General features: G+C 47.6%; 2 protein-coding genes across 3 annotated transcripts in view; one reads left to right on the forward strand and one right to left on the reverse strand.

The window, feature by feature from the left end:
• Positions 1–732: 732 nt before the first annotated feature.
• LOC118596820 (keratin, type II cytoskeletal 72) lies at positions 733–13,682 on the reverse strand. 2 transcript variants are annotated; one of them, XM_036207725.1, is made up of 9 exons: positions 13,230–13,682; positions 11,455–11,669; positions 8,697–8,757; positions 8,202–8,297; positions 7,499–7,663; positions 6,341–6,466; positions 4,441–4,661; positions 1,927–1,961; positions 733–1,317 (listed from the first exon to the last, which is right to left on the reverse strand). In XM_036207725.1, the coding sequence occupies exons 1-9, from the start codon at positions 13,680–13,682 to the stop codon at positions 1,127–1,129; spliced, it is 1,563 nt and encodes a 520-aa protein (XP_036063618.1). In that variant the 3' UTR covers positions 733–1,126. The 2 variants fall into 2 exon arrangements, with proteins under 2 accessions (XP_036063618.1, XP_036063619.1); XM_036207726.1 differs by lacking the exon at positions 6,341–6,466 and having other exon boundaries at positions 1,127–1,317.
• A 9,210-nt stretch (positions 13,683–22,892) lies between these two features.
• LOC118596757 (keratin, type II cytoskeletal 73-like) overlaps positions 22,893–23,198 on the forward strand; it is a 14,619-nt gene continuing 14,313 nt past the window's right edge. Inside the window, exon 1 of the mRNA XM_036207636.1 lies at positions 22,893–22,943. Coding sequence (XP_036063529.1) covers positions 22,893–22,943 — 51 coding nt within the window. The remainder of the gene's footprint in view (positions 22,944–23,198) is intronic.

Here is a 23,198-nt window from a genome sequence, read left to right on the forward strand (position 1 = left end):
GCACCCTGAATGCTACCCTTCAACAAGGCTCATTCTTGAAAGACAGGCCTGCCAGTGAGAACTGTGTTCAAATCAGTTGGTTGGCCACCTGAGAAACAAGCGTTCTTGCAGGAGCACACAGGCTTATGGAGATCGCCGAAATTACTCATCTTCCTACGCCATGATGACATGTTACACGCTGCCTTGTTGGTGTCTGGGTTTCCCTGTCCCCAGTAGACTTGAGCCCCACAGGTCTCTGCTTACTCCATTTGTTTTGGTATTCCCAGTGCCTAGACAATGGCTCACTCAATACTTGTTATGGAAGCCACCACAGTTTTGTACACACAATGGGAGCATGTGCAGCCAGAAGCTCCCATGTGCACAGGCTTCCTGCTTGTGCTAGAACAGGAAAGGGGGGCCATAGGAGGGTGGGGGTGGGGGAAGGGCCACTGTGACAACTCTAGGCAAAGCAAAGGAGATCTCAGGGTGTCAGAGATGCTGAGTGTCAAACCTCGCTAAAGCTCCAACCTCTGAGGGTCCTACATCTCCACAGGAGGGGACATCACACATCTCATATGTGACCACATGGGAAACATTGAGCCCGCCCTGCAGCCACATGAGTGACAAATCTCAGCTGTTTAACAGGATCAGCTGTGCACAGCATGAGCTTAGGGGGTGACATTTCCAGTTCAAACCATAGTACCCAATCTCAAGGATTCCGTGGTAGCAACATAAAACAAACTAGGATGATATCATCAGTCAATCATTTATTGCAGGAGAAGCAGAGAACTAGGTAGAATCCTCGTCAGGGGATAAAGAGGAAAGGCCCCTTGACAGTGAAGGCTGGAGACGACACGGAACAGAGAGGCTTGCTGTTGGCTACAGGGAAACCTCTTGGGTCTGTGCTTTATCTCTGCGTGTGGGGCAGTCACCCAGAAAAAGTGAGTGGGAGAGAGGTCACTGAGAGAGCCCGTGACTGACCTTCCTGCACCAGACAGTTCTCTGCACTGAGGAAAACAGGGCTGGGAGAACAGGTTGGGATTTCAGTGGTAGAGAATACACTTCCGACTTGGAAAGGGACCCAAGGAAAAGAGCAGGAGGAGAATGCGGCCCCCAGCCTTCTGCCCACGGCACTGCCGCCTGTCCGTCATCTGGACGCCTTTTTGGTGGCACAGCTGCTGCCTGAGGCTTTGGCTGGGGGATCCTTGAGCTCGCTGCCACAGCTGCCTTTGGTCTTGACCTCCAGGGCCAGAGGCCTGTAGCTGTAACTGCTCAAGGAACCTAAGTCCACACTGAAGCCAGCACCTCCTGGGCCTGCACTGGTACTGCTAACGACGGCTGGAAAGGATGAGAGAAGACCCCAGCCACAGTTAGTCTACATCCTGTTCAGAGCCCTTCAAGGGCACCATGGCCAACTCCCTTAGCTCTCTCTCCCTCTCTCTCTCTCTCTCTCTCTCTCTCTCTCTCTCTCTCTCCCTCTCTCTCTCTCCTCTCTCTCTCTCTCAAGATATGTTTGTGGCACCCATCATATCCGTGGCTTTGTTTTACCTGTACTTAACACCAAATATTCAACCTTTTTTGCAAGTGGTCTGGATCTACAGACCAGTGTAGGACTTCAAACTCTTAAAAGAGAAGTATGTGAAGGGGGCGGTCATGCCGTTCTGGCCTCAGTAGGAAAAGTGGTACCATCAAGCACCATTTGCAGCATGCTGCTGGAACATGCCCTGCTGGGAATCACGGGGTGCTTTTCTTTCATATTTCAACATTCTATCATTCTCCAGCCATCGCTTCTCTCGTCATTGAAGCCAGACCCCTCTTTCTGTCCTTAACCCCATCCTCACTCCCACTCGCCCTGTGATTCCAATTTCTCCTTTGTGCCATGGAATCAGACCTACCTAGACCCCTGAGAAGGTAACCAAGGATAGACCAAGACATGCAGGTACTTACAAATGTTCACTAAATTTGGGTATTCACCACCCATCCTGTAGAGAGAAAACAAACAAGTCAATCCACCATAAACCATCATGCCATCTACTCACAGAATCACCTCCAAGATTCTCTCCCGTTAGCAAGCCCCAGCCCCAACCCAGACTCATGTCTTCCCATTCCCAAGCCACCTCCAAGGAGAACTCTGCTGTAAGGAAGGAGCCACTCTCCACTGTTACTCTCCAGTGTGACAATAAAAAGAAAGATCCCACAAACTGGAAAGGAAGAAGTCAAACTTTCACTATTTGCAGATGATATGATAGTATACATAAGTGACCCCAAAAATTCTATCAGGGAACTCCTACAGCTGATAAACTCCTTCAGTAAAGTGGCAGGATACAAGATCAACTCAAAAAAATCAGTAACCCTCCTATACACAAATGATAAAAGCGATGATAAAGAAGTCAGAGAAACATCACCCTTTACAATAGCCACAAATAATATGAAATACTTTGGGATAACACTAACTAAACAAGTGAAGGACCTGTTTGATAAGAATTTTAAGTCTCTAAAGAAAGAAATTGAAGATATCAGAAAGTGAAAGTATCTCCCATGCTCATGGATAGGCAGGACTAACATAGTAAAAATGGCAATCTTACCAAAAGCAATCTACAGATTCAATGCAATCCCATCAAAATACCAACACAATTCTTCACAGACTTGGAAAGAACAATACTCAACTTCATATGGAAAAAACAAAAAACCCAGGATAGCTAAAAGAATCCTTGTAATAAAGCAACCTCTGGAGGCATCACTATCCCTGACCTCAAGCTCTACTATAGAGCTACAGTAAATAAAAATACCTTGGTACTGGCATAAAAACCGACATACAGACCAATGGAATCGAATTGAAGACCCTGACATTAATCCACACACATATGAACACCTGGTTTTTGACAAGGAAGCCAAAACTATATGATGGAAAAAGAAAGTATCTTTAACAAATGGTGCTAGCATAACTGGATGTCAACATGCAGAAGATTGCAAATAGATCCATATCTGTCACCATGCACAAAACTCAAGTCCAAGTGGACCAAAGACCTCAACAAAAATCCTGTTACACTAAACTTAATAGCAGAGAAAGTAGGAAGTAGTATTGAACACATTGGCACAGAAGATCACTTCCTAAATATAACACCAGTTAGCACAGACACTGAGAGAAACAGTCAATCAATGGGACCTTGACACTGAGAAGCTTTTATAGGACAAAAGACATGGTCAACAAGACAAAAAGACAGCCTACAGAATGGGAAAAGACCTTCACCAACCCCACATCTGACAGAGGACTGATCTCCAAAGTATATAAAGAACTCAAAAAAACTAGACATCAAAATACTGAACAATCCAATTAAAAATGGGCTAAAGAGCTAAACAGAGAATTCTCAAAAGAAGAATCTCAAATGGCTGAAAGACATTTAAGGAAATGTTCAACATCCTTAGTCATCAGAGAAATGCAAATCAAAACAACTCTGAGATACCATCTTACACCTGTCAGAATGGCTATGATCAAAAACACTAATAACAGTCTATGTTGGAGAGGATACCAGAACAAATGGAACACTCCTCCATTGTTGGTGGGAATGCAAACTTGTACAACCACTGTGGAAGTCAGTATGGCGGTTTCTCAGAAAATTGGTAATCAATCTTCCTCAAGACCCAGTCATACCACCCTTGGGCATATACTCAAGGAATGCTCAATCATACCATAAAGATACAGGCTCAACTAGGTTCATAGCAGCATTATTCATAATAGCCAGAACCTGAAAACAACCTAGATGCCCCTCAACTGAAGAATGGATTAAGAAAATGTGGTACATATACACAATGGAGTACTACACAGAAGAGAAAACAATGACAGCATGAAATTTGCAGGAAAATGGATGGAACTAGAAAATATCATCCTGAGTGAGGAAACCCAGAAGGACAAACATAGTATGTACTCACTCATAAGTGAATACTAGATATAAAGCAAAGAACAATCAGACTGCAACCCACAGAACCAGAGAGGCTATATAGCAGGGGGGACTCTGGGATGACTGTGGCTTTTAATAAGTTTTGGTTTTACTCAATCACTGGGCAAGCCTCAGTGAAACATTTCATTATTAGGATAAGAATATGTACTGTATCCAACTGATAATAAAAAAAAGAAAAGAAAAGAAAAAAAAAGCCTCAAGCTTTGCCACAGTGACTTTGAACTCGGATATCTCTGGGAGTTCTTGCCTCTCTGCCATCCAAGAACCTTGAAGAGTCAGGGGACACTCCCTAAGAGTGGCGACATTGATACTCACTCTCCCACTGCCTTTTAGGAATTTTACAAGTCGATCCTTGTTACTGTCTCATTTGTATCTTCCCTACCACAAGGCAAGCACATTTGTTGTGTGGTCTCACTTCTGTAGGACCTGCACAGAGCCTAGTTGTCTCTGGTCTTCCTGTCAAAGCAGAGAGGAAACTTCCCCAGATGACAGCTGCTCCCACCTGCTCTCCTCGCTCTCCAGCAGCTTGCGGTAGGTGGCTATCTCCATGTCCAGGGCCAACTTGACATTCATGAGCTCCTGGTGTTCCCGCATCATCCGAGCCAGCTCCTCCTTGGCCTGCTGCAAGGCACCCTCCAGCTGGTCCAGCTTGGCTCGGGCATCTTTGAGGGCACAGTCACCTCTCTGTTCAGCATCAGCAATGGCCGTCTCCAGGTTGGAGCACTGAGGGACAGACAGATTCAGCACTTTGGGTCTGAAGTCCTGCCCAACCCTCCTTTCCTGATGCTGACTGGTAACAAATGCTTTGGAATGGACCAATCCCACTGGAGTTGTGAGTTTATCTTTTCCCTGACTCCAGTAAAAAAGCAACAGCTGGCCCTAACTCAAAATGGATTTCTAGATATTTTCCTCAGCTGTCACCTCCTCTGATAAGCAGCCCCCCCCCCCTCCAATCTTCCAACATCCCCAGAATTTTGGATGAGTGCCTCATAGCCTGGGAGGAGACTCCCAGGTCCAACCTGCCTGACCATTGGAAATTATGGCTCATCCTCAGGACCAGGAGGACTGGTCATGCAGAAGGGTGACACAAATTTGGTCAAACTGTCCTCTGCTCTTTCACTGACCAAGTGTCACAGGGTAAACTTGGGAATGCCAAAATCTTGAGTGTTAAGAATAGTCTGAGTTGGAAGGATGTGAGATTTGAACATTCTTTTAAACACCACAAACACCAAGAGACTCAGATGTGGTGCAGTGAGCTTCTTCCTTGGTAGAAGGGGAGAGATGCCCCTTGGCTAGGAGTCTCAGAGGATACAACATGAAATGAATTTCACAAGGGATCCCCCACATTTCCCAGAGACATCTTCCCTGACAGCCAAAACACAGTGGCATTCTGATCTAAAAGTGTGACATAAGAATAATGGTCCCACATCCTCACTGATCCTGAAGCTTTGTCGCAGGACTTGGAACTTGGATGGCTCTGGGATCCTTGCCCAACTGTGAGCATACAGCATTGTATCAGTTGGAGACAGGCTATTACTGAAAATACCTTGAATATTGCATTTTTTTCATGCACGTCTATCAGTCTTAAATAAACCAAAACATCCATAAGTTCTTATTTAATCCTGGCATCATAAACCAAATGAACACAGGAGGGGTGTGTGTGTGTGTGTGTGTGTGTGTGTGTGTGTGTGTGTGTGTGTGTGTGTGCAGAGTGAAGAGGTGGAGGATAAAAAGGACAAGAAACGGGGGGGGGGGGACATTTGATCTGCTTGAGTGGTTGAGGCTCTCAAATGCTTGCACTGGCTTTCATACACCACAAACTGGTGGCTTCAGAATCACAGGTATGGCACCAGTGAGTTTTCCATGAAATGTTCCCATTGAGGAGGATGCTGGGATCAATTTCCACCTTACAACACCATGAGGAAGGCCACACACAGCCATGCAGCGCTCTGGGCTAAGGCTAGGGCAGACAGCCCTAAAGCTGACCACAGGTTCCACTTCCTCCAACAACGCTGAAACCTAAGAGTGAGTGGTATCCTTGACCCACCACAGCCACTCCCTGGCTTAGAAGGTGATCACCATCTCCTGCCTGATGGTGTTCTCTGCTCCTTGCCTGTCGCTGCAGGTAGACAGGCCCTTCCCTGTACTAGAGGCAACACCTCGTTCGTTGACTTCCCCTCTCCCTCTGCCCTTCATCCTGCGGGGATCTTATCTCCTCATAAAACTTCCCTTGGGTCCTCACTCGACTCTAGTCCCACTGGACCCCACAGCACTTACAGCATGTGCTCTGCATGCAGAATGCTCTACCCCTCCACACAACCCAGTCCATCCCACCTGATGACCAATCTCTCCAAGACTGGTGCTGAATAAACCCATGCGCTGCCTCACTGCATAGAACCCACCTGTTTCTTCACATTCCCTATCTCTGAGTGGATCCTCTGGATCAGCCTGTTGATATCTGTGATCTCGGCCTTGGTGAGTTTGAGGTCATCCCCATGCTGACCTACTGTGGCCTGCAGCTCCTGGATCTGAGGTTGGAACAGAAGGGAGGAGTGCAAGGTGGTTAAGGACTTACCAACTTAGGAGCACTCAGCAGGGGGTGAGGTGCTCAGCACAAGGAGGGGGCTCCTCAGCATGGGGTGGGGTGCTCAGCACAAGGTGGGAGGGCTCCTCAGCATGGGGTGGGTGCTCAGCACAAGGGGAGGCTCCTCTGCATGGGTGGGGTGCTCAGCACAAGGGGGGGCTCCTCAGCATGGGGTGGGTGCTCAGCATAGGGTAGGGTGCTCAGCACAAGGGGGGGCTCCTCAGCATGGGGTGGGTGCTCAGCACAAGGGGGGGCTCCTCAGCATGGGGTGTAGTGCTCAGCACAAGGAGGGGGCTCCTCAGCATGGGGTGGGGTGCTCAGCACAAGGAGGGGGCTCCTTAGCATGGGGTGGGGTATTCAGCATAGGGTGGGGTGCTCGCACAAGGGGAGGGCTCCTCAGCATGGGGTGGGTGCTCAGCATGGAGGGGAGTGCTCCTCATCACAGAGAGGGGTGCTCGGTGTCTGTGGTCTCCTTGCTGGGGCAGCATAAGCACCAGCCAAGGAGGGAGGGAAAGTGGCGGGAACTGGAACGCAGCAGCTCCTTCCTCTGTGGAGCGAGGTCCCCCTCTAGTTCAGCAGGGCCCTTGAGTTCTCAAACATGATCTCTTGCTTGAGTTTGTTTTCTGTCCTTGTTTCACCAAAGTTGGAAGCAAGAAGAAAAGCTGAGGCGTGTGGATCACTCACAGACTTAGGAGGGTTGCAGTTGGCCTCATCTGTCACCCAGGGCCACAGTGAGGGAAGGGCTAACCCTGTATTTGTCCCTAGGATATGGTAAGACTGACTGACCGACCTCCCGGACCACAGAGAGGCACCGGTCTATGAGGCCCAATTCCAAAACAAAAGGGATCTCAACTAAGGCCACATGTACATCCAGGCCCACACATGCATGTGTACACTCACTGGCACATACACACGTGCACACTAAGAGCACAATGGCTGTGCTCAGGGCTCTCTGCACAATGTGCACCAGGCGCACCTTACACTGGTACATGTTCTCCGTCTCTGTCTTGCTCTTCACAGCGATCTCCTCATACTGGGCTCGAACCTCAGTGAGGATGCTGTCCAGGTCCAGCTGCCGGTTATTGTCCATGGACAGGATGACGGACGTATCGCTGATGTGAGACTGCATCTGAGCAATCTCCTGGTGGCCAATGAGGGCATGTTAGGGAGCTCTCCGTGAGGACAGCACTTCTCCTGACCCATCCCGGCCAAATCTTTACCCCTCCTCAGCTGGGAGTGAGACTAGCTACCTTGAACTTCAGTCCCATAGGATTAGCACCTTGCTTGCTCTCCACATATACTTGGGTCTCCCCTACCCTTCTTCAAAGCCAGCAATGCTAATCATGTCAAAACTCCAGATGGCACTAGAAGGCCTCAAGGGAGTCACCTGCCACTTTTCCCTTCCCAGACCTCCTCTCTCCAGAGAAATTCCCTGAAGGCCCAGGCATGGTTCACATGCCTTCCTCTGCTCCCCCAAAGTTCCTTCACATGCTCTTTATCCTGCCACGCCTGGAGGACAGAGACTGTGATGGTAGCCATCATGGTCTCCTCCAAGCTAAATCTGGCTCTGTGCCAGCCCTCAGTATGGTCTCAGTGAATGTCAGCTGCACTGGGGCAAAAAGGCTTTTCCCTGCCAACACTAGCAACAGCTCCCTGAGTGAGGCGGGGGAAGTCCTTACCCCTTCATAGAGGACCTTGAAGAACTTGAGGTCGTTTGTCAAGGAGTCCACCTTGGCCTGGAGCTCCACCTTGTTCATGTAAGCAGCGTCCACATCCTGGGGGACACACGTGATGGTCAGGCTGCCCTCCCTGACCTGCCCACCCTGCCCTCCTGCCCCCTCGACATTTGGAGTGGAGGTTCTTTAACTCTTCATCCCCTCCACCTCATGCTTCGAGCATGGCCCAGTCCCTAAGCAGAAACTCACTAGTGTGGGTGCAATGGCCACAGCAGAAATGCAGCAGAATGCACAGGATTTAAGCTGGGTGCTAAGTTTGCAGGTTCCAGAGACAGCAAGCACCCAAGGGCCTCCCCTTAGCAAAGGAGCTGAGAAGTTAAGAGTCCCTAGGAACTGAGTTGCCCAAAGTGTCCCTGCCCTTGCCCTGTGCACATCACCATGACAGATGGTTGGAAAGGCTCTAACTTCCTTCCTACCCCAACTGTGCCCCACCCTTACCTTCTTCAGCACCACGAACTCATTCTCAGCAGCAGTACGTCTGTTAATCTCCACCTCGTACCTGTTAGAGAACACAGCACCGCCACTGGAACAGTTCAGCTGCAAACTTCCACCGTGTGGTAAGCAGCCGCCTCTGCATGGCTACAGTGTTTATTTACCCCAGGCCAATAGCCTTCCCCGAGATGAAACACTGCTTCAAAGAGGGTTTTTCCCCCTAGCTCTTTAGTCCATAGTCTGCCCTGACATGATCTGCCTGAGACAGCACTGGGTTGGGGACATGCGGATCCACTGTAATTCCCCTTCACAAGTGGCCTCCTCCATGTTACAGGAGAAAGGTTCACACACCCCCACTGTGATGTAATGCCCAGTCCACCAAGCAGAAGTAGGACTCTCACTTTGAAACTACGTTATACCGGTTTCAGACTTCCAGCTAAAGCAAGGTCTTAGGAACAGTATTTGAATGAGTGCAGGATGTTTTTCATGCAGATATATTGTATATTGAGAAAGTAGTGTTATGACATTTTTATTTAAAAGGCCCCAAATGGTAAAATGTTGTTATACATATTCTACTGCATTAAAAGGAGCAGATCTAATGCTAGAAAATAGCTCCTTGTACATGCTTAAATACAAGTAACACTTTACAGTTCTTCAGGCATCCTTAAGGTACATCAAGGGCAGCTCCTCCACCCAGAAAGTATGAATGAAGCAAAATCAATGTGAGTTAGGAAGGTGAGTAATCAAGATGTAACGGGGCTGGGGCTTAGCCCAGGAATAGAGCACTTGCCTGACATGTAGGGGGCACTTGGTTCAATCCTCAATACAACTAAACAAGCAAACAAAATAAATATGCCTGAGATGTTTTTCTGAGGTTGCCCTGTTTTCCTAATGACATTGGATAAACGCAAAGAAACAGTTCATGCTATTCATCCTAGTTACTCAGCAGGTAACTGAAAGCCTTGAGATGGCATTATATGACAAATATTCCTCCTCATTCTGGTCTCCATCTCATCTTATAAATATTTAATGACATCTGCTGCCTGGAGATAAAAATTAAAGCATGTGTTACCTGCCAGACTGATTAGATTTTTGTATTTTGTATCTTTCTATTTCGTAAGATACATAGGAAACATTTGATCAAGATGACTGTCAGAAGCAATGGCCATAGTTACAAATGGATTCGCATTATTTACTTCTAGAAACCGCACATTCAACATACACATTCACCTGTTTACAGGTAATGATTTTAAACAACTATAGCAAATGTGGATAATATTTGTTTTTCTCATTGCTGCGTGCCAAAGGACATGCTAAATGTTTCATCATCTCATTTGTTTCCCATAGCAACTCTTTTTTATTTTCCTTTCTTTTTTTGTTTATTTGTTTCTGTTGTTTTTGATTTTGTTTTTTGAGACAGGGTCTCTCTATGTAGTCCTAGCTGTCCTTGAACTCACTGTGTAGACCAGTCTGGGCTCAAACTCACAGAGATCCTCCTGGCTCTGCTTCCCCAGTGCTGGGACTAACGGCGTGTGCCACCACACCCAGTTCTACAACCATTCTAATAAAATCCATTCTGTTATTTTATGGGGTCTATTCTGTTGTCCTGATTTTGTATGTGAGGGGAGAAAATCAATGTGCTTGGCCAAGGTCACAAAGGTCTCCAACAGTGAAGCTGAAACTAACATTCAGAACTCTGGGCATCCGACAGATGATACATGCCCAGTGCTGAACTTGGAGCTTTAAGAGCTGTTGGTACCCTGCTGTCAGCCATTCTCTCAGAAGCTCTTTCAGGTGTTGAGCTAGTCATCAGTGTTTGATGTTACAGGTACTGCAATAACGCCGTAGTTCACAGAGGGCTGAGAGGCCTACCTAAAAAGCCACCCAGTGAGAAGCAGTTCAGGAACTCCAGATCTTTACCCCACGGAAGGCCCAGAGTCAGCACCTCCTCTCTCTGCACTGTGTCCTCTGATCCTCTTCTGCGGACCCTGCTCAGCTCTCCACCTGAGACCCAGCCCCATCCAATTCCATTGATCTCAGTTATCCTGTTCTCACTGAGACCATTTGAAAACATTTCTGTAAGCCTGTGCCCATAGTCTCTCTGCCGTCAAGGCAATCGCCAACTCTGTTAGGATCTCTTTGCAGAGCTCAGGCCAGGCTTCTGACTGAGGGGATGGCAGAATAGGGTGGCCAGGCCTTTTGGATGTGGAACAGGAGAAATACGTCAGCACTGACATCTCCGCCCCTTGGAATTGTGACAGCTGGCCCCTGTCCCTACAGACCTGGCAGCTAGAAGCCAACTTTCCAAACACCAGGTTCATGACCCTCTAATCTCTCCATATTTTCTTTAAAGATCCAATTCCACTGGATATGTACACTCAAGATGAACCAAGGTTTAAATTTCATTTTGCTTAGTTTTAAATTTTTCCCAAGGGTTGGTGGGGTGTCTGTGTTTTGGGGCAACTACCACAGAAAACCTTACTTAAGGGAAGCCATTCAGGCTAAACAAATGAGTTTCAGCCAGTGCTCGTTGCCCTCATCTCCCATTGCCAGAGCTAGAAATGGAACAGATTTCCTGGGAAACGCAGAGGTGCATTCTGGGTAGACCTACCATCTTCCCAACCCCCTTCTATCCAGGTGTCTCTTCCTGTAGGATATGAAAGAAACACCCATGGTCTCAACAAAGATGCTAAAGCTAGCGCTAGCCTGACAGGAAGCCCTCTGCACCCACTTCCCGGGGACGCCCTCTCTGCCTCCCACTCACCTCTTCTTGCAGTCCTCCACCACTTCCCGCATGTTCCTCAGCTCCGAGTCCAGCCTCACCCTGTCCCCAGACAGCATCTCCAGCTGCTTCTGCAGATTGCTGATATAGCTCTCGTGAACGGGCTCCAGGCTCCTCTTGGAGTTGTTCAGGTCCAGCTGCTGCAGCAGGTCCCACTTGGTCTGCAGCACCTGGTTCTGCTGCTCCAGGAAGCGCACCTGGAACCCAAAGGCGATCATGGCCCACAGTTCCCCGATGCTATTGCCTTTTGAGAGTGGGACAGAGGAATTGAAGGTTTATCTGAGGGCACCTTCAGCCAGGGGCGTGTGGGATCTGAAAGTTCAAGAAAAGACACCCTCTACCAGAATGCAAGAGCCAAGCTTGAACAATGGTATCATCTGCCTGGTGAGTGGCCACATGAATGGGTCAGTTTCTCTTGCTAAAGATGCTGAGAATTGGGGGGGGGGGAGAAACTGGGCATTCTGGAAGGACAATGCTCCCTTTTCCCTTAGAGCTTGGATGCAATTTGTTGGTCTTTCAGTTTGTTCAACGCCTGTTCTCACATAGTTCAGGATTCCTCCTATTTCCTCTGCTGCTCACCAGCCTTTCCCTCCTACCTGTCTCTGGACTTAGGGACAGAAGGAAACATGCTGGAGTAAAGATCTGGGAGGAGAAAAACACATTGCTCCACCAGCATGGCTTATTCATCATCATTCCAGGCCTTGGCTCCTTCACATAAAAGCCAGAACAGAAGCAGAGGTCTCGAGCTGATAGGAGTTGATGGGGTAACCCAGGAATACAGTAATCTCCCCATCAATGCCAGCTGCTGTGGATATCGCTCTGTGTAAATAAAATTCTGATTGGCCAGTGGCCAGGCAGGAAGTATAGGTGGGACAAGAGAGAAGAGAATTCTGGGAGGTGGAAGGCTGGGGCGGGGAGACACCACCAGCTGCCGCCATGACAAGAAAGAGATAAGGTACTGGTAAGCCACGAGCCATGTGGCAAAGTATAGATTAATAGAAATGGGCTAAATATAAGAGTAAGAGCTAGACAATGGTAGGCCTGAGCTAATGGCCAAGCAGTTTAAATAATATAAATGTCTGTGTGTTTATTTCATAAGTGAGTTGTCAGACTAACAGGGCTTGGTGGCACCTGGAGAGAAGCTCTCCAACTACAGCCAACTGTTGTTATTATGTCCCCCAACATCCTCACTGTCAAGATCTCTTACAAGAGTCCAAGTGAGAGAAACCCACTTCTTGTCTCTTTCCCATTCCCTGGGGTCCCTGCCTCTGACCCCCAACAAAGACACTTTCCATGTTATCCCATTGCTGAACATTTTGGTATGCCTTCCCTGCAAATGTCCCTAAACCTGATTTGAATTTTCTGGCCCTTTTCTCTCTCTCCTCTTCTGGAAATCTGCCCTCCCTCCCTTTACTTCTGTGCCTTATGACATTCCCTGGCCTTCATCCCCCTCTTGCCCCTGTTCCGGATGTGGGTCCTCATCCTCTTCTCTAACATCGGAAGCCCTCAAAGGACTCACACTACAGGTGTCTTGTCCCACATGGAAGAATGAGGTTCTGCTTCACTGGGTGAGTGTGCCAGGTACTGTCCTAAGCACACTGAAACCATGGTCCCAGCAACTCCTCGCTGGGGTAAAACATATTATTGGACCCCTTTGACAGATGACAGAAAGGAGGAAGCTTGCCCCAGTTCTCACTCATCAGCAGCAGATCGAGAATGCGCTGCACCTTGTGCACCAGTGCAATGCAGGGACCCACCTTGTCGATGAAGGAGGCGAACTTGTTATTCAGAGCCTTGATCTGCTCCCGCTCCTGCGCGCGCACCTTCTGGATCTCCGGGTCCAGCTCCACGTTGAGCGGGGCCAGGAGGCTCTTGTTGACCACGACCTGGGGGATGCCGCCGGGCGGGCACACGGATGGGCACGTGGGCCCCAGTCCTGCGCTGCCAAAGATGGTGCCCACGAAGCCCCCGGGACGCCCACCACTCGCCCCTCCGTGGCCCAGCGCAAAGCCACCGCTCCGCCCCGCCGAGCTCAATGACAGCCGCCGGCCGCCCCCCATGCAGAACAAGCTCCTACTGCCGAAAGCAGTACCCTTGATCCCTGCCCGGACTGAGGCGTGGCTGCTGCTGAAGCGGCCCGAAATGACAGCAGAGCAGCCACTGAAGCCCAGGCGCTCCGCACCAGGATAGAGAGTCAACTGGCGGCTCATGGCTGGCTGTGGGCAAGGACCGGCAGAGCAGCGGCAAGGCAGGCCTTGCTTGGGGCACAGAAGCAAACTGCACTTTTGGCCCAGCTCGCCCCTTAAATAGTCCTGCTTGGGCTGGCAGGATGGAGTCAGCTAATTTGTATGTTGGAAACCCCTTTTGGGTCACTGGAGGGGGACCTCTTGGGTCCTTCATTTAGGAAATTACCATTCACTTGCAAAGATTTCTGTCTCTTTCTCTTCACCTGTCCATGAATCTCCCTATAAAACGGCCCAGAATCCTGAATTTCCTGTGCTTATCTCCTGCATTATAATAATTTCACCACCTTATCTCCATAGGCTTCCCTCCAATTATGTAGGTCATCATTACCAAGATCTTTGAAATTTCCAGTGGGTCTGGCTGGGGGTGAGAGAACGCCAAGTGGAGCAGATGTCCAGGGTGCTTCTGCCTCAGACACTTCCCATATGATTGACAGCCCAACCTGGATTAACTCTTCCCTCCCCCACTCCAGGAACTCAGAGCAGGCCTTGGTACCAGGACCACTGGGGATGACTTTGGAAGAAACGGGTGCCTCAGACTGGGCTCTTCGTTATGCCTCAGAGCCTATGTTCCCCTTGGGGCATCTTAGGGTGGTCAGGCAGTCCCTGGGGGCAACTGACACGCGGGCTCCAGTTAGTCCGTCTGGGGGCATAATAACAGCCAAGCTGTTTGCCCACATGGTACAGTGTGATGTGGTTATTGGGAGTGGCGAAGATGGTGGCGCCAGGCAAAGATGGCGGCGCCAGGCAAAGATGGAGAGATAAACCCAAGGTGTCCCCATGGGGAAGAAATGGGCTCTCAGTGTTGCCAGAGGAGGGGCTGGGGTCCAATGGGCCCTTAAAAAAAACTCCAGGCTGTGCTTTTAAACGTTTTGTTATTTTAATTCCACCCCCCATTAAATTTTTGCCTGCCCCCCCCCAACAAGAAGAAGAAGAGTTTATCAGTTCTAGGCATTAAGAACAGAAAAACAGGCAAGATATTTAAAGGGAGTAATCTTTATGGAATATTGACTTACAGGAGTAACCATTGTGGTCACCTTTTTCTGAAAACTAAGACACAGGGACATCTGTCCCTCTCCAGCCAGGTCTCCTCTTGGCAGATAGGGTACAGATGAAATGACCTTCTCTTGCCTCCCCTGGGGGCTCCTTTGCTGGATGAATCAGGAGCTCCCAGCCAATGAACTCCCTTTATTACAGATGGTGGAGACCCAAGTGACACATGGCTTCAGAGACATCTGATGTGTGGGGATGTGGGCAGATCAAAGGCGGCTGGGGGGGAGGGTTCTGGCACCACCCCTGATAGCAGGTGGCTGTGTCTTCTCGGGCCCTGGAGGCCACCTGGACCATTTGCTATTTGATTGAGTGAATGTCTCCCTTCAAAACCAGAGGTCTCCAGCAAAAACGTGAATGAAACCATTCTGCAATGAGAATTGCAAATGTGCTGTTTAAACTGGCTCTCCTTTGCCCCAGAACACCCATTCTTGAGAAATTAATAAGTTTGTGAGAAAAGTGATAGGGTGGAGGTCTTTAGGTTTAGAAAAACATTAGGCAGATGTCTTGTGCAAGACTTGCTAGTCTATTAGCACACTTAATGACAGAGGATTTCCAAGACAGTGAGATGATTCCATAGGGTGCTGTAATGGCGGGTGCATGTTGCTACGCATATATCCAAACCCACAACATATCCTACACCAGAGCTGGACCCAGAGCTGGAGGGGACCACTCAATGGGTAGAGCATATGCTATGCATGTGTGAGGACCATAGTTTGGATCTCTAGCAACCACACAAACGCCAGGTGGATGTACTGTGCCACTTGTAATCCTAGTGTCTGGTAGGCCAAGACAAGAGATTCCTAGAGCAGACTGGCTAGTTAACTAGATTCCTAGTTAGACTAGCCTAATCAGTGGGCTCTGGAGTAAACTAAGAAACCCTGTCTCAATATTACAATCAAGAGTGATCAAGGAAAACATGTGACATCAACCTTGGGACTCCACACACATATACATGCCAATCACAAGCAAACAAACAAAACCAAGATGTCCAACACTAAGGTGAACTATGGACTCCAGGAGCAATGGTGTATATTTATCAACCATATCAAATGCACCACTGAGGTGTGATTACTGAAGATGGGGGAGGCTGTGCCTGTGTGAGGGCAGAGGACATGTGGGAAAGCGCTGTATCTGCCACTCCATGAACCTGAAAGTTTTCTAAATTAAACCCCAGCCAGGTATGGTAGTGCACACCTTTAATCCCAGCACTTGAGGCAGACAGATCAATGTGAGTTCAATGACAGCCTGGTTTACATAGTGAGTTCCAGGATAGTCAAGTCTGCATAGAGAGAACCTGTCTCCAAAAAAAAAAAAAAAAAAAAAAAAAAAAAAAAAAAAAAATCAAACCCAGAATTAGTAGATAAATGGATAGATAGTGTCAATGACGTTAGAGGCAATAAAGGTATTCACACTTTCTGCTAGCCAAAGGGTACTAATAAGCCTCAACCTTTCCATATGCAGTGCCAAGGGAAGGTCATAAATGGTTGTCTTTTTCAACCTTTTACTATTTCTGGTCAAATATGAGCAGAAAATATTTTTATAAATGAAGTACTTTTCAATAAAACCAGAGAATAAAAAGAGAGAAAGTTGATCTTTCTATCAGACATAAAATACTCCCCTTATTCACAAAAGAAACCCTCAGGGTATCCAGACCCTTTTTAGCCAGAGTGCTCATTTTGGCTACACATCTTATGGAAGCCAGAGCTCCAAGATGTCACTACTTTATCATTAAATGGGTTTAAATTGCCCAAATCTGGAAAGGTCAGCATTAACTCCTCATAATGTATATCATATTGGTGAATTACCATGCACTCCTCAAGCTCACTGGGAAGCTGGGTCTCAGAGGAGTCCCTTCTCCTCACTTCAGACCCAAGCATGTTTGTTCAAACCATCCTCTTCCTTGTCCAGGGATGAGCTGGCCTTCCTCACTCTGTGATGAGCTGAACAGCTGAGTACATCACTGTATCCTTGAGAATAACTAGCCATTTCCAACTGAGGTTACTATGGTTTTTCCCATGAGATAAAAACCCCTGGAGTGGGAATGGGAAGCCGGGAGTTCAGCCATGCAATGTCCATCCGTGATGAAAAAGTTTAATCGGGAACTCCAGCTGGCTGCCTCAGTTTCCCCAATCATTTCTGCTGGATGGTTGTAAGTGCCCAATCTGATATTATCTGTCTGCCCCTTGCTATGTAAGTATACTTAAAAGACCCTCCTGATTGCTATTCCACCTGGAGCTCCCCACTGGGAACCCCAGCTGTTCTGCTGCATGTGTTTAAGCCTGGGTTTGATGGTGTCACATTCTGTTTGCTCTCTCAATTTTGGGCTATTCCAGTCAGTTCTGCTGGGTGCTGTAAGTGCCTGATTGGATAATGTTTGCTATCCACCTGCTGTTTTCTCTATCAGTTATTTATTTTCTTGCTTGTTATACATAATGAATTTACACATTCAAGTGAAAAACGTGGCTACTGTATAGATAATTTGCCAGGCTGTAGAAAATTCCTCTTAATGGTCATTAAAAAAACCTAAATATAACATACAGCCTCGTGTAGCTTATGGTCCTGTGCCCAGGGTTGTTGTTGAGACCAAAAGGAAAGGATGTCTGCATGGACTCTCTCTCGAGAGTGCCCAGCATCTCCCAGCTCTGGCCAAAGGCAAAGGAACTCTCAGACTGGTGATTGGATATCTCAACTAAGGCAGTTTGTTCTAGAGATGATCATATGATACCAGATAACCTCACTCTCCTCTTTATCTCCCAGCATCCTTTGGGATTCCACTGGTGTTTGGAGCCATAAACCAGTATTGGCCATTGAGAAGTGAGTGCCATTGAAGAGACCCGTATCTGGGGTGATGAAGCCATTAGGAGCCTTGGTGTCCTTTTCTTCTGTCTCAGTGACCTAGGAAGCCATGTATCCCATGTTCCCTAGCTAAGAAAAACCTAAGTTCTAGACACCCACTGGAACAGCCCTGGGAGATAGCTGCCCTAGCCTGCTGCAGACAGTGGGTGAGAAGTTAGACTTTTTGTATTAAGTTGAGATGTTCAGATTCCAGGGTTTGTCCATTGAGGCAGTTGGCATTGAGTCTCTGGATCTAAGCACAGAAAATAGATGGCAGAAAATTTTCCCCTTTTTTGGTGGGGTGGGGTTCAAGACATGGTTTCTCCGCAAAGCCCTGGCTGTCCTGGAACCTGCTCTGTAGACCAGGCTGGTCTCTGCCTCCCAAGTGCTGGGATTAAAGGTGTGTGCCACCACTGCCCAGCAAAAATGTCTTTTAATGTTCTTTAGCCTAAGTTCATGCTCATCATGTAATCTGATTTTTATTAGATCTTCCCTGCCTCCCTCTTCACTTAAGACTCTTGGAATAACATCCTGCACCACATAATACCCAGAACAGCCATTTATGGAGCATGCTAAGCACCAGGCAGTGAGATAAATGACTTTCAAACACTTTAAATTTAATTCTCACGGCATCTTCAGATGGTAACGACTGTTACTAACCACTTATCAGATGAGGAATATGAGACCCATGGAGCAAAAGTACCTTGAGTCACAGTGACCAGGTCCTGCTGATTCAGGCTCAGCTGGCAGCCAAGGGGTCAATTCTCCCTCCCACTCTGCAGGAGAGAATCATAGCTCTCAGCAGAGAAGCAGGGGTCTCCCTGACCCCCTGCTGCTGCCTCCCCAGCTCCAGGAATGGCCATGCTCCTCACCTGAGCCCCCTCCTGTCTCACCGGCCACACTCCAGCAACAAGAAACAAGTTTGCCCACTCAAGTGCCTCTGCTCCAATTTTCATTTCTTCCTGTTGTCCATCCAGGAAGCTGCCTGGCTCTGAACCATCCAGACATACTGCCTCCTATGACAGCCTATCCCCCCTCCTTCCCTCCTCCCCCTCCCTCCTCCCCTTCCCTCCTCCCCCTCCCTCCTCCCCCTCCCTCCCTATGGCTCCTCACTGCCAGGACGGCCACTGGACATTCCTTAGTCATTGTTGCCTCACCAGGGTGCAGTTACCTTTTCTCGTGGCCATACCTCCCTACAGCACATACGGGGTTTCTTCATCCCTGTATTCCATGTATTAACACACAGAATAAGCAAATGTCTTGTCACAGGACTTCCAGTCCATTAGCTCGCTTACTGCTGGAGGAGCTATAGAGCAGTGGAATGTTTGCCATCATGGTAGATACATGTCATTACATGTTTGTCCAAATCCATAAAATGTCCAAAATGAAAAATGAACCATTGAACTACCCCCTTTTTCACTGGCCCCAAGAATGTATTCCTGAGATTAGCTATTGGAAAATACAACTGTATTGTCCTGGTGATGTTTAATCTTCACTGTCAATCTGAAAAGATTTAGAATCTTTGAGAATGTTTCCAGAAAGGTTTGACTGGAAGGTAGAAAAGAATACCAAATATGGACAGTGTCATCCCTGGCTGAGGTTCCAGGCTGTACACAGGGAGAAAGAGCTAAATGCCAGCATCCTCTCTTCTCACTTCTCTCTGCTTCCTGACTGCAGATGCAATGTGACCACCCTTCCTTGTCCTGTGTCCCTTCTTCCTTCCTCCTGCTTCCCTTCTTCCTTCCTCCTGCCTCCTCCTTCCCTTCCCTTCCTCCTTCCTCCTTTCCCTTCTTCCTTCCTCCTGCTTCCTCCTTCCCTTCTTCCTCCTTCCCTTCTTCCTTCCTCCTGCTTCCTCCTTCCCTTCTTCCTCCTGCTTCCTCCTTCCCTTCTTCTTCCTTCTTCCTCCTTCCCTTCTTCCTTCCTCCTCCTTCCCTTCTTCCTTCCTCCTGCTTCCTCCTTCCCTTCTTCCCCCTTTCCCTTTTTCTTTCTTCCATTCTTTCCTTCTCCCTACTTTCCTCCTTCCCTCTTCTCCTCTTCCCTTCTTCTCTTCAGTTGCTTCTTGTCAGGAATGCGGTCTCAGCAATCAGGAAAGTATCTAATACAATCCCTAATGAGATTGTCTCTCCCAAGTACGGATTATGTGAATTGTTTTCCTAGTTCCTACACACCATCCATACATCAAGCTTCTGAACCAAAGAGATGGCAAGCTTCTGATGCCATTTGCATCAACTCCACATGCCAGGAATTATTCATGATCTCCTCTTACTGGCTCATTCCAGCTAACACCAGAGGTATCATTCTGCCTCATTGTAGACAAAGAAATGAAGCTCACGTGAGCTGAGAGGTTTTCCATGCCAAAGCGGACTGCTGACACTCTTGCCAGGCCAGCAGGATTCTCACGTCTACTGTGACTGAGGTTTTTACTTCCTGTTTCTGTCCCCCGCTCTCTTTTTCTGTGTGTGTGTGTACACATGCACATGCATATAGATTAGAGATATATATCTTGGGTGTCCTTCTTCAGGAACTGTCTGCCTTCTTTTTTGAGACAAGGTCTCTCCCTGGGACCAGGGCCTCACCAATTAGATTAGGGGGCTGGACCAGAGACCTCAAGGATCTACCTGTTTGCCTCCTTGGCACTGAAACCGTAAGCACATATCAGCATACTTGGCTTTGACGTTCTGGGGATCAAACCCAGGTTCTCCTGTGTGTGCAGCAAGTGTGTTCCTCACATAACGTCTCCAGCCCCAATTTCTGGTTTCTAAGTGTGATTCCTGGAACAACAGAATGAGGTGCTGGTGACCAAGTAGGAACTGTGCCACAAACCAATGCCAGCACTGACACAGCAGCCTGGAGCTGGTCTCCCAGAGCTGTCTCAGCAGCCACAGGGAGCTTGGGGAGCAGCAGAGCGGAGCAGCAGAGCAGAGCAGGTAGTGGGCAGCAGAAATACCTTGGGAAGGACTGAGTGGCTGGGGACCTGAGGCAGTGGATGATGAAGAAGGAGTGCCCATCTGTGTGTGAAAGAAGGGCCATGACCTAGAATCCACCTCTTGCTATGAATCCTGGGCAACACCCTCTTTGATTTTCTTCTTATTGATTAGTTTACTCTGTTTGTGCATTCAGGATCTCAAGAGGGGAATCATTAGACATAAATGTGTTATGTGGCTTTTCCTGGGAAAATGCAAACACCTATTCATCCCAGGCACCTGGTAAAACAAACAAACAAACAAACAAACAAACAAACAGCAAATCCCTATCCTATTCGAGTCTAGCTTCGTGAACTAGTGAATTTATATGGTTCACTTGCAGACCCTCAGGTGACTCAAAGGTAGCTGCATTGCAGAAAAGCCCACCCCAACATGAGTGATGATTTGTGAAATCTTTATTTCTAGTGCTCTTGGCACAACATGTAGGTAGCTTGGCTGCTCAGTCTCTTCTCTCCATTGATTGTTATTGCTTACATAACCCTGGGATGGGACCCTTTGAATCTTGTAAGCTTCAGGATCTTCCTAAGACCTGTGAGTTTCACTTATTTCTTGGGCCTTCTAAGTTTTATTTACTTCCTGAATCCTTTCTTTTCTTTTCTTTATTTCTTTATTTTTGAGACAAGGTCTCACAATGTAGCCCTAGCTGACCTGGAACTCACAGAGATCCATTTGTTTCTGCCTCCCAAATGCTGAGATTCCATGCTTGGTTGCTTCCTGAATTTTAATGAGGAGATAGGTACACAACACTCCACTCCTTTTTCTGTTCATCCTCCTCTTCCACAATGTTCTCTGAGCTTTGGAGAGGGTGATGTAGATGTTTGGTTATTTTCTTCCCTCTATGGATGATTACTGGGCCATTATGGTTCAGCAACAACCAATTATTCATAAGAGCTTGATCAGTTTAAGTCTCAGTAGTGTACCACCTACTGCAAATCTAAGTTTCCTTCCGAAGTGTTCATCCATCTTATAACAGGACTGAACCTAACAGGGCCAGTTGTTTCTCTCTTTTATTTTTTTACTCCAGGGGCCAGTTTGCTAAGACCACTGTCCCATATTACTCCACCATCCTCATGTCTGGCTTCAGTCAGACCTTAGGAAGTACACCCAGTCTGGTAGCCAAATAAGGTCCTACCCAGTCACAAGTGGGAACTGTTCTTGCTATTTTCAGTCAGACAGACCCTTGACACTGCAGCCACAGTTGCTGATCAGATGTCATGAGCCAATCATAAAATGATTCCTGTACCAGTAAGGGTCTATACCTTATAGTTTTAAAGTACACTTAACCACAGTTGGAATCCCCCTAATCCTGCTTAAAAGGAGCCTGCAAGATTCTCTTGGGGTTGCCATTTTGTCACTTTGTCAAATGGTTTGACCCTAGCATGCTGGAATTTTTTTTATTTGTAACATGAGTCTTAAAAGGTCTTATTAATTAAAAACCTGGAGGGTGAAAACTGAAAGATCAGAGAGACAGAACAAGCCACAGCTTCCTCACCTCACCTACTCCTCAGCTGATCTTGTTTCCTCAGACTGAAGTGTAGATGCAACTGTCTTGTTAAATAAGAAACACAGAGCCAATTGCAGAGTTAAAAACCATGAGGTCAGAGCAACAGCTGAGAGCTGAAAACCTTACCCTTCACTGCTTCTCTGTCTCTCCTCTCCACTAGAGAGCTACTTCTGTGTGTTTTTCTTTTTTATAGACTTTCTGTTCTGCTTTCTCATTGGTTGTAAACCCAGCCACATGATCTCCTTGTCACTGCCTGTCTGTACAGACCTCCAGGTCTTCTATGGTTGGTATTGAGATTAAAGGCCTGTGTCGCCATGCTGGCTGTCGCCATGCTGGCTGTGGCCTTGAACTCATAGAGATCCAAATGGATCTCTGCCTCCTGAGTGATAGGATTAAGGGTGTGTGCCACTACTGTCTGGCCTCTATGTCAAATCTAGTGGCTGGCTCTGTCCTCTGACCTCTAGATAAGTTTATTAGGATACACAATATATCAACTACATTTATTAAATTCTCTTGCTGATTGCATATATGACTGGTGGTCTTTTATAGGACTTCTCATGGACACTAATACCTTCCACAATCAGTCTAGGCTGATAGCAGCATTAATCTCTGGCTGGAACACTGATGCTTTGAAAGTAAGCTGCCAGGTGTGAGTGCATCCATTTAACAACAACAGTGGCCTTCTCACCTGGGACTATGACCTCGGCAGCTCCTGTCTTTAGTCCCGACTTCTGGACCTAGATATGAGTTCCCTCTTGTGGGAAGGCCATAAGTCCAAACAGAAAACAGTCGGTTGCACCCATGACAGTCAACAGTCATGTTACTATTTCATCTGTCCGTACATCTTCCTTGGTACTGTAGGACTCGGGGTTCAAAGCTGAGCAGGACTGTTAGTGACATTTTCCCTAGCAGTCTACATTGGTACCTTTCAGTACTATGAAAGCAAGCCAGCAGGAAGGGACCTCCTACTCTGGTCTCAGCTTGATTTTAATATGCCCTCCAGCCAAGCATGTGGCATCTTTAAGCGATAGGAATTTACTATCTTTACTTTAATTATAGGAATAAGGGTCCCAAACTTTGAAGTGTCTAGGCAAGCACTTGGGAGGA

This window comes from Onychomys torridus, chromosome 16, assembly GCF_903995425.1.
Source record: "Onychomys torridus chromosome 16, mOncTor1.1, whole genome shotgun sequence".
Taxonomy (NCBI): Eukaryota; Metazoa; Chordata; class Mammalia; order Rodentia; family Cricetidae; genus Onychomys; species Onychomys torridus.